This window comes from Lygodium microphyllum, chromosome 3 (assembly GCF_053477565.2).
Source record: "Lygodium microphyllum isolate KBCC chromosome 3, Lygodium_microphyllum_v1.1.10, whole genome shotgun sequence".
NCBI classification, from domain to species: domain Eukaryota; kingdom Viridiplantae; phylum Streptophyta; class Polypodiopsida; order Schizaeales; family Lygodiaceae; genus Lygodium; species Lygodium microphyllum.
In genome coordinates, this window is record NC_141137.1 from 127,795,730 (window position 1) to 127,807,615 (window position 11,886).

General features: G+C 40.4%; 1 protein-coding gene across 1 annotated transcript in view; it reads right to left on the reverse strand.

The window, feature by feature from the left end:
* Positions 1-10,353, reverse strand: part of LOC148038877 (trihelix transcription factor ASR3-like) — a 42,445-nt gene extending 32,092 nt beyond the window's left edge. Inside the window, exon 1 of the mRNA XM_087674768.1 lies at positions 9,522-10,353. Within this exon, the coding sequence (XP_087530894.1) occupies positions 9,522-10,182 (661 nt within the window). The 5' untranslated portion in view covers positions 10,183-10,353. The remainder of the gene's footprint in view (positions 1-9,521) is intronic.
* Positions 10,354-11,886: the final 1,533 nt, after the last annotated feature.

Below are 11,886 nucleotides of genomic sequence, written 5' to 3' on the forward strand. Positions count from 1 at the left end.
AACTTGAGCCAAAGTCCTGTAAATGCATTTTCCTAGGATATGGTGATGAGGATGAAATGGGGTATAAATTGTGGGATCCCGAGAAAAGGAAAGTAGTACGCAACAATGACGTTATCTTCCAAGAAGATCGCATGCACAAGCAGCCCGAAAAGACTGAGGATGTCCGTAGGATTGTATTCCGAGAAGAAATACCTTTTGGACAGCAAAATGTACCCGCTCCACAACAGTAAATACCTGTTGTAAATGAACCTGTAATTGCAAGAAATGATGCTAGAAATGATCAGCCAGCTATTGCCCATGAAAATGAGCCATTACATATGCAGGAACAGCCAGGACAGCAAGCTGTTAATGCTGATTTGCAAGCTGAAATGCCAGGACAGCATACTGAAAATGGAAATTTGCAGGAACAGCCAGCAAACAATGATCATTGGGTTAGGAGATCGTCTAGGGCTACTAGACAACCTAATAGATTCATTCCTGGTACAAATAATGTGGCTGATTATTATGTCATGTTGACAGACTGTGGTGAACCGTCTTGCTTCAAGGAAGCAATGGACAGACAGGACAGCAAGAAATGGTATAAAGCCATGCTGTCAGAGATGGAATCTCTTGAAAAAAATGGCACTTGGGACTTGGTGCAATTGCCTATAGGGCAGAAAACCCTTCCATGCAAATGGGTTTACAAGATGAAGGTCACTTTTGATTCTTCACCCAAGTACAAAGCAAGATTGGTTGCAAAGGGGTACAAGCAGGAGCATGGAATTGACTTTGATGAGATTTTCTCTCCTGTAGTCAAGATGACTACATTGAGAACCATTTTGGGCTTGGTTACAGTTGAAGATATGGAGCTCAAACAGATGGATGTAAAGACTGTGTTTTTACATGGTGATTTGCATGAAGACATATATATGTAGCAGCCTAAAGGGTTTGTTGAACAAGGGAAAGAAAAAATAGTATGTAAACTCAAAAGAAGTTTGTATGGACTGAAACAAGCACCAAGAGAATGGTATCATAAGTTTGATACATTCATGCAGTCCCAAGGCTTTCATAGAAGTCAAGTGGATCACTGCTTGTACACCAAGAAGGCAGCAGATGGCAGCCTGATTATCTTGGTTTTGTATGTTGATGACATACTGATTGCTGGTAGGGATACTCATGCCTTGAATTCATTGAAGCAAAGTCTTCATGGCAGCTTTGACATGAAGGATTTGGGTGATGCAAATCACATTCTTGGAATGCTCAACGATAGATCTAAAGGCTTACTCTATCTATCTCAGCAGGAGTATATCTCCAAATTTTTGCAGCGTTTCAATATGGAGGGGGAAAAACAATTGGGGTTCCATTGCCTCCATATGTGAAACTTGGTGCAGAGGACAACCCTACATCTGATGATGAAAAGGCTGAAATGGCAAAGATACCATATGCTTCAGCTGTTGGCAGTTTGATGTATGCTATGGTTGCTGTCACAAGACTGTGACAACTAGTACCTTTTTGTTGATTTCTTTATTACATGTTTTATTTGGTTTTTCTTTTTGGAAGAATCCCTCTTGAAATCTAAACGCCTGAGTTGCATGGCCAAAAAGTGAAACAGATAGGAATGTCTAGTGAGTCAAGACTGGACAGTTAAGGTCCAGTATAAGTTTGGAAGAGACTGATGGCACTGTAGATTGACAAGCCTGGAAGAGACTTGTGAAAGTGTATATGGACAAGTGTGTTGAAGAACTAGCCTGGAAGAGACTAGTTCAAAGTGAAGATGAACAAATCTGCAAGAGATTAGTCCATGTGGGGTCATCAGTGGAAATTCACTTTCAGTTGAGCTACATTACACATTTAGATGTAGCCATAGTCTACAAAGATGGTTAGAAGACTAGTGGGGATGCAATGGAAGCAACTCCTAAAATTTAGGGAGTTACTATTTTTGGACCCAGAATCTGTTCACGTCATTATCTTCGTTTTTGTACGAGGATTAATCCTCTGGTCTGTGCCGAGGTCAAATTTTGAACCGAGGATGGAGAATTTTAGACCGAAAGGTTTAAACAGGAAAATTGTTACATGTATGCCATGTGTCACAATTTGGGCATAAATTCCCAAAAGAGAGAGAGAGAGAGGGTAGCACAAAAACGAGTTTCAATGCATGGGGGGCTCATTTTGTGAATGGGAGATGAATTGCTGTAGATGGAGAGCTCGAGAGCTGTCTACCCTGTCTATGATGCACAGAGGGCTGAGCTTGCTTCCTACTCTCTCTTTTTCTCTCCCTGACAGTATGGTTATGTTGCAGAATCAAGGGTTTTTCTTTTGATTCAGGTACAGCTGTGTGGAATATGTTGTTTTTGCATGAGGCAAGAGCCTCCTTTCTCCAGGAACAGGAGCAGTTGTTTGCAGTTCCCAGCAGGGACATGTGAGGGTGGTAACCTCACCCAGCAAGTGCCTGAAACAGCACTAAACCAGAACTGATTCTGGACTGTTCAGAGGGTATTTCAGAGCCCAATTGATGTCAAAATCAAGGGGCACTTGGCCCAGATGATTCAGGACAGTGCAGGGATCAATATGAGCTGAAAACAGGTTTCAGAACAGGTCTGAACCAGTAATTACAGTGGGCTGAACAGTACAGGGAACGGTATGAGTTGTAAACAGGTCTCAGAACAGGTCTGAACCAGTAATTACAGCAGACTGAAATGGTCAATTCTGCACTCCAACCAGAAGTTTCAGACTTGGGCAGAGTTTTCCCCTCCTGGTCAACTTGATTTGGGTCAGTAATTGTACTGTTATGCTGCCAAATTTCACCCAGAATAGGTGAAAGACAGCCCATTGTATTTTCCCTCTTTTTAAAAATAAAGAAATACCGGAAGGGGGCGCCTGACTTAGGGACCAACAGGGTGTCTGTGTGGCAACAAGAGCATTCTAGCTTCCTGCATTTCTTCTTATTTCTGTGTCTTTAAGTTCAGGTAAAGTGGGCGACTGTTAATTGGGTGAAAGCATTTTTATATTTTGGTTGTACACTACCGCCCTTCCCAGTGAACAGGCAGGTTTCAGTTGCTACACATCCTAACATTGCCTTTGCAGTGGGAATGGTTAGCAGATACATGGCAATCCCTGGCAAGAAGCATTGGGATGCAATGAAAGGTATTATGAGATACTTCAAAGGCACAAAGGAGTTGTGCATCTGCTTTGGAAAGCATAAGGCATTTGTTGTTGGCTTTACGGATGCAGACTATGCTGGTCATGCGGATTGCAAGAAGTCCACTTCTTGGTATGTGTTTACTTTCACAGGAAGAGCAGTCTCTTGGATCTCCACGCTACAAAAGTATATTGCATTGTCTACTACAGAGGCAGAGTATGTGGCTGCTACTGAGGCATGCAAGGAGGCTTTATGGCTTTCACGTCTGGTGGGAGAGCTTGGCATCTCAAAATTACATGTTCTCCATTGTGATAGACAGAGTGCTATCATGCTAGCACGGAATACTGTCTTTCATGCAAAGACAAAGCACATACAAGTGAAGTACCACTTCGTTAGAGATGTACTTGATAGCAAGAACATTGAGCTTGTCAAAGTGCATATAGATGATAACCCTGCAGACCTTCTCACGAAGGGTCTTCCAGCAAAGCGGTTTGCTCATTGCCGACAAATGATGGGAGTTGGATAGATATATTTATTTCAGCTTTGTACATACCTAGACTTAGCTGATTCTTTTCTCCTCTTAAGGCACATTGCCTTTAGCTGGGAGGTTGTTGGGAATAAAGGGCCATCGTGCCTTTTATATATGCACGGGTGTGAACACATCCTTAGCACATTGTACTTTCATATATATATATATATATATATATATATATATATATATATATATATATATATATATATATATATATATATAAAAACCTAAAGTGGTACACTCATCATTGTACCAAAAAAAAAAAACATGCTCACTCTCTACTCTGCTTTTTCGCGCACTCTGTCTCTCACTATGCATACGACAGTCTACCTTGATCTTCGTGCTTAATCGGTCCCTACACGTTCAATCCATTTTTGTACGAGTTTGATTTTGTCTATATTGCTCCTTCAATTATGCAAGAACCCACTGTAAGTCACCATGGAGACCCAAATTCGCATCGATATTTTGGTGCCTCCCATTCACCTTTCATTTCGCACCCTTCCCTCCCACTTTCACTTCACATTTAGATTCCTCTTCTTTCAATCCAAACCCTTACTTTAGACCTACAATAGGTTATCTTGCCTTGTCTTTGATGCACATCAAGGTTTTTGGCCATCACTAGACACTCAAAGATATACCACTCTACACTTTTTATAAGTCACCATGGAGACCCAAATTTGCATCGATATTTTAGTGCATCCCATTCACCTTTCATTTCCCACGCTTCCCTCCCACTTTCACTTCACATCTAGATTTCTCTTCTTTCAATCCGAACCCTTACTTTAGACCTATAATAGGTTATCTTGTCTTGTGTTTGATGCACATCAAGGTTTTTGGCCGTCACTAGATACTCAGAGGTATACCACTAAAAGTTAGACTTGCAAAGCCAAAGGTTGGATTAGCAACACTAAAAGTTGGACTTGCAAAGCCAAAGTAAGCTATGGCTTATAAATAACTTTGGTAGATCGTTAGCAAAAATATCACCCTTTAACACTATGTCTCTCACACACCCACAAGTGCGTTAGTCCTCTAGTCCGGTTGTGTGGAAAATCCCCCTCTCCTGCACACTAGTACCACCCTCAATGTCTAAGACCCATACCCAAAATCACCTCATCCCCATCTAAGGGCCTTCTAACCACATCAAAGCTAAATCCAAAACCCATTCCTAAACCATCATCAACCCCTTCCGACAGAGATAGTGCCACTCCAAGGATGTTGAGAGGACTTTCCTGGCCACCAATTCACGCTTAGCCACACTTTTTCAAGTCTACCATTGCACACTTCCTTCTTTCATTTACTTCTATTGCATCTCACACTCAGGACTGACATTGCAAATCCTACCTAGTCTAAAGATTTGTTTTTCCGTTCTTGCCTTGGTGAGTTTTCTTTCCTTTCAGTTGAGGTATTTTTATCATTTTACCATCATTTTCTACACTTCCAGTTTATTCTTTGATGGGCAGATGGACTACTACCTTGGTGATTGTGCCTTCGTGCTCTTGACTAGCATAGGAGTCATCTCTCAAGGTTGAGTTTCAAGCATGCCTACAACACTTGGTCAACATTGGAGCCATCTCCCAAGATCGAGTACAAGCACATCCCAACTACCTTGGTGGTTGACATTTCTCTGCTCTTCGAATTGGAGAGGGTCAAGTCTTCCTTCTTTATCCATTCAATCCATTTGCATAGTGGACTACTATCTTGGCGTTTTTTCGATTAGCATAGAACCGTCTCCCAAGATTGAGATTCGAGCTTGCCTACACCACTTGAACAACATTGGAGCCCTGTCCCAAGATTGAGTACAAGCATATTCCTTGTACTCAAAAGACCAATTCTCCTTTGGCTATTTCAGTTAAGGGGTGTCAAGTCTACCTTCATCGTCAAATCCATTATGGTTCTTGGCACCACACAAAGACCAACACTAGGTTCCTCTTCAACATCCATGGTTGAGAGGGGGTTCCTACCCTTCCTTGGTATTCTACAAGTTTCAGCATTTGTCCTTGACATCGATCTCTCTTCCTTGTTGTACCTCCCATTTGCATTGCGTAATCATCATCATCTTTGTAAAAGGGTACTTTGGCAAGTGAACAATTTTTCCTTGAGGAACATTGTTCAAGTGACACCTACTACATGCACATTTTCATTATGTAGCATTACTATCACGGGGACGTGAATTTTAAAAATGCTTTAAACTTGCCAATAACATTTGATTAACTTATTAATCAAATGTACAATGTTGTTTAGCACATGACCATTTAGTTAGTTTTACAGCCTGGGAGAGAGGGCGAGGAAGCTAATGACCCATTTTTTTATCAGAGAATAGCAATTCGCTGCAAAAGACAACCATCTAGGGCCTTCAACTAGTAGACAACAGCAAGTAGATACCTTCCAAGGGCTGGCAACATTACTGTCGATCAAGTGAGAGCATTTTGGAGGCACTTAGCATTAGGTGATAGCAAGCAACAGGCACCCATCCTCGAGATCTCACCGTTTCTCTGCCATTTTGAGCAAATCTTAGCCAAATTTGATGGACAATAGAGAAATCTCTAAATTTCTGCAAAAATTAGGGTTTAGCAACCACATTACTCGTCAATCATCTTCGGAGTTAAATACAAAAAAGAATAGTAAGTTCAAACTTGCAACAAGGATTGCTCAAAGGGTCATTGCTTTGCTTACCATTAGAGAGTCTTTCACGATGATCGAAAGTGCCTCAGAATAAAAAGGCAAAGTCTACCTACCTCTAAGACTCCAATAAAAGGACCTTGTTGTCGATCGTTGGAATCAAGTGGTACCAAATTTGAATCTTTCAATCCAATACTATCATTTGCTTTTGGATTTCTAACCCATGAGCCTTGACCATGTCAATGTCATTCTAGGCATACCTTGGTTCTCTAATAAATACTACTACTTGTATATTGACTATAAAAATCATCGACTTACTCTTGAGCTTGATGGTCTTTTTCATGTAATCAAGGATTGTTTACCCTCCGGAATCATAGAAAATAATGTACATATGATTTCAACAATGGAGTTTACTCAAATGTTTTTTCAATTCCAAGTGTTATTACTTATATTTGTTTTATTGAACAACTTTAATCATCTAATTCTCAATGTAATTAAATTTCTTTCAATAATAATCTTAATTTAAATTTAAATGTAACTTGTAAGTGAATATTTGAACTCAATATTACATGAGTATACTGACATCTTTCTATCCAAGCTACTCGACGGATTTCCACCGTCTTGCAAAACCTTGGACCATAGAATTGAGACGTTGTCTGAAAGCCATCCCTTCTCTTGATAACCTTATAAGTTTAGTCCAAAAGAAAAGGACGAGATAGCTAGGCAACTTCCACACTATTTATCAAAGGAATTTATTGAGCTAACTCTCAAGTTAGTCTCCATAAGACGCTAAGTTTTACTAGCGATTTTAAAAAATTTATAAAGGTCTATACTCATATTGTTGCAACCCTTAACAAGTTTGCTTAAGGATACACTGCACACCAATGTAGTAGACCATTGATCCAAATGAGCCTTTTGAGGTTCATACAAATGCAAGTGACTATGCATTAGGTTAGCCAATCTATCACATTCAAGAGCCGTAAGCTCACCAACACCCAAACATGTTATACCACCCAAGAGAAGAAATTATTGACAATCATCCATGCACTTAAAGTATAGCATCATTATTTGTACAATGCCCAATTTATTATTTGGACCGACGACCATTCATTGAAATATCTTTGTGATTAGCTCAATCACCATGGCCGCAAGGCAAGATGGATGGAGCTTATACAAGAGTTCGACTTCAAAATTTGCTATAGAAAGGGTGCAACTAATATGATTATCGATGCTCTCAGTCGAATATATCATTGATTCTACAACTCAGGAGCCGGTTTGGCTCCATTGCTTTTTGTTGGCACAAATTGCTTTCCATAAGCAAGACCCATACAGTTACACATAGATAATCAAAGTGCCTTAGCTTTGGTGAATAACCCTATGTTTCATACTCGCACAAAGCACATAGAGACCCACCACCAAAGCGAATTGTGGATTTTGAGTTAGTGATGGCCTACTATCCCATAAAGGACAATGTAGCGGATCTCTTCATGAAGCCTCTTCTACAAGCCTCTATACTTCATCATATGAGATTATTGGGCCTTCAGATATTCCTAAGATCTGAGAGAAACATGCCACTTTATTATATCAATCCGTCATCTCCTGGTTGTGACTCTATTAGAGTCTGACGGAGATATTGAAGTTTCGATTATCATTTCTAACTCTATCACCTCCTAGTTGTAACTCTAATAGAGACATTGAAACTTAGATTGTCATTTCCACTCAAAATTATATGCATTTATTTCTCAATCATATCAAGTATATTCAAACTACATAAGGAACCACTTTTCTTTGCCAAGATTATGTAGCCCTTAATGATTGTGACTACTTTAGGAGTAGCATGTTAGCAATTTTCTCCCTAGTTTAGGAACAATCGATCAAATTTAGCTGATGAATTGCATTTGTTACACTTCCCTACAGCTGATCAATTAGATTTGGAGGTATTTGGCTATATATAACCCCACATTTGACTCACATAGATCATCCTCTTCCATCTTTCGTAGGCTGCATACACCGTCTCTGGTGCTGCCATCATCTTCAACCTAATCCAATGCCCTCACTAGCACCTTGGCCTGCACGCAAGGATTGATTAATCCATCATTGTATTCAGCTTTTTTGCCAAATTCAATGCATATTTCTCTTCCATTCTTGCCATCTTTCACTTCTCCTTTTCTCTCTGTGTTTGTATTCCTCTTTCATTGAGCACTCTCACAATCACACATCACATGTGCTATTTTAGCCTTATGCTCTCTTTTTCTCACTTGTGCTCTCACTCTAGCACTAGCCATCCCTCATATATTCCTTCAAATAACGGAATTTTCAGCATTTTCATTTGCATGTCTCTACATGTTGATCTACCCTCTTGTTGTTTCTTCAAATACTATTTTTAATAGATCTCCTATTGAGATGTAGATCTCACTCTAGCATAGGATCTTTCTTTCCCTAATATATTCCTTCAAAAAGTGGGACTTTCAGCATTTGCATTTGCATTTCCCTAAGTTGTTAACCTACCTTTTGATTGTTTCTTAAAGAAAAATGTTTGAATAGATTCACGGTTTAAATTTATATTGAAGGATCAACGTAAGAAAAGTTTGAGCACACCGAGCAAATACTCATGAATGCTAAGTTTCTCTTAAGTCTTCATACACTCAGCTACAACTACCACTACCATGCTAGCACTGAATATCCAGCACCATTGTAAAATTACTCTTTTTTAAGTCATCGTACTTTAAGTAGAGAATTGCGAGATCAAACCACATTGTTGTAGAGTGGACAACTACAAGTGAGTACTAGTCTAATCATGTGGACTCTCCTAGCTTATTAAAATTGGGCAACCACATTACTACTTTAGCATATATTTCCAGCACTAACCAAATAGTAAAATTACCTTTTTTTTCATCTACATTTTCTCTCTCCATACTTGAAGTAGAAAATAATCGGAAACAGAAAACTAGAAATAGAGGTCTCTGCTCTAGGACAACCCCCGACCCCCACCCCTGGGAGGGGGAGAAGGGGGGGTGGGGTGTCCCAAAAAAGAAAAGACCACCACCACCAGCACCACCAACAAACAAACAGGAAAAAAGAGCCTAGAATCGAGAACGCAAACAGATGACCCAAATCCAAATCTCAATGAGAACTCTAAAGACAGCCATAAAAGCTATAAAATTAAGGACTTTAAAAGCAAGCCATTGAATCAAATACTTAAAAGACCCTGAAAGAAGCTACATGGATCCTCTTGAAATAGTTGTTAAGTACCTTGTGCTGGAGTCATACTCTCTACAGGAGGACTCTCCATCTCCTTGGCAACACTTACTGATACATCCTCTTCAACAAATGGATGCTCTATGTCAGAGAACAGCCCATCATCAGCAGAATGCCTACCACTATCAAATATTACCTCTGCAATGGCACAGGGGTCTTTGGCAAATGCACTTTCAAGAGACTCAAAGACCTCGCGGTCGAAGCATCCGGGTAGCTTGTTGTCCTTCCTAACATCACTACTCATAAGCCAAAAAGACTGCTTTCCACGGAGGCTATGCCAGTCACGGATGCGGCGATAGTCAGCCGAGAGATTGCACCACCGCTTGCGGCATTGTGCAGGCGAGCGAGCAACTCCGATACTGTGGCAGAATTCGGAGATGGCGATCCATTTGGAATCTCCGTTGCCTCTGGTGGTCTCGATGCCCTTCTCTCGTTCCTCCTTGGCCTTGCACCATTTGGCCTCCTCTGATCGTTTAGCTTCTATGAGGATTAGGGTTTCGTGGCGGGACCAGCGAGGGTGTCTACCTACTTTGATCTTCTCCTCCATCGACGGGACACCGAGGGAGAAGGCATCTGCGCCTTCGTCGAGGGGAATGAGATGCAGCGACTCGTCGCCAGCAGGCAAGTCATGCGCCTCGCAGCCCATCATCATCATAGTTGTGTGCCAAGGCGATCGGTTAGCTGCGGGACAAAAAATTTCTATTCTGTACGACAGACGATCATAAACATGTCAGAAGACGGAGCAGCAGTGCCCCCTGCTGCATGCACGAGGGTAAGTTGCAAGGGTTTCCGATTCCAAAAAGTAAACAAATTTGGATTTGAATGAAAAGGGGGAACTCAAAATAACGAATGTCAAAATCCTAAGTACCTACACCCCTCTAAATCTTCACACACACACACACACACTCCCTCTCCCCTTGTTTGAATCCACCACGTTTCAAGACCTTAGAATGCAAGGTATACCTTAAGGCATCATGGCCACCACTTAATGGACGCAAAAAGACGCAATGTGTCTTGAAGTTTCTACACACGCGTAGAGATACTCTTAATGTTGATGTTTGAATACATGGGACTTCATGGGCTGGCACCCTCACACCCCTTTTCCTCTCACTTATTCAATCATTTTGCCTATTTACAGTACGCTTAGGCCTTTGCAAATCATCCATAATAGTTTCATGACTTCTACTAGACTTGGTTGGCTTGCCTATAACTTCAAAGATCTATGCAAGGCTTTCCAATGTATAAACACATTTTAAATTATCATATGTAGCTTCAATACAAGTTGCACACGAGTGAGCCTAACTCTCAAATTTAATAAGAATGATCTCTATGTGCTATATAATTCAAAGAAAAAACAAAAGCATCATACTTAAAGACTATGTAGCCTAGGAGTATTCTAAAAATTATTTTGTCATTTCTTGGCATCCGAGTAGTGACCTTCTTTACCTTCTCACCTTTAAGATTACTTCCTTCTTTGACAATTGGATTCATTTCACTTTACTTGGCCTACCTTTGGCCAGCCTCACACTGCTTTGTCTTTTTGTGTCTTGGAGTAGTTCTCATATTCGGTTAACATTACCCCTCTTGTTACATGAGTGGGAGTCCCACGGTACATGTTTTCAAAGGTAGAATTCGAAAACATGCACCAAAATGAGGACTACAAGAGACTGGTGTTGATGGAGAGGTAATGGATAGAAAGAGTAGTTGCAATCAAGAGAGAAAAGCTATGCCTACAATTAAAAAGGGCTCTATCTAAGGTTGTGCATGATTGATTGTAGAGGATGGTGGATGGGTGTGCGATTGGGAGATGGATCAAACATTAGGAAAGCTAAGATTTTCTAGGTATGTCCCACACTTGAGAATCCAATTGGTGCAAGAGGTTGTTATGGTGTGATGGAATCCAAGGTAATAGGTCTACCAAGGAAATTTAGGGTGTCCTACCCTTTTTCTGCCCTAGGGTGTGAAATCGAGAAGGGGCTAGAGGGGTAGAGTTGGATTCAATCAATCAAAGCCATCAAGCATTGTAATGCTAGAACAAGAGAAGAACCAACAAGCTATCAAGCAAAACAAAAACCTCAATGGCAATGGTAGAGATGATAATATTGTAGTTAGTTATATACACATTAAACTATACAAAATACTAGACCAGCTCATTGCTACAAGACTTACTAAGAGCACCATAAAATTTAATGACTAAGACATGTACACACAGTATATATGTACATGTCTACTATGCAAACTATTCCTTCAATAATTTCATTGCCATGACACCATGAGGATACTTGAGAGGGATAGACAAAGCATTAAGTGTGATCGATACAGAGATACTCTCATCCACAAACATAATGACTCCTTCATA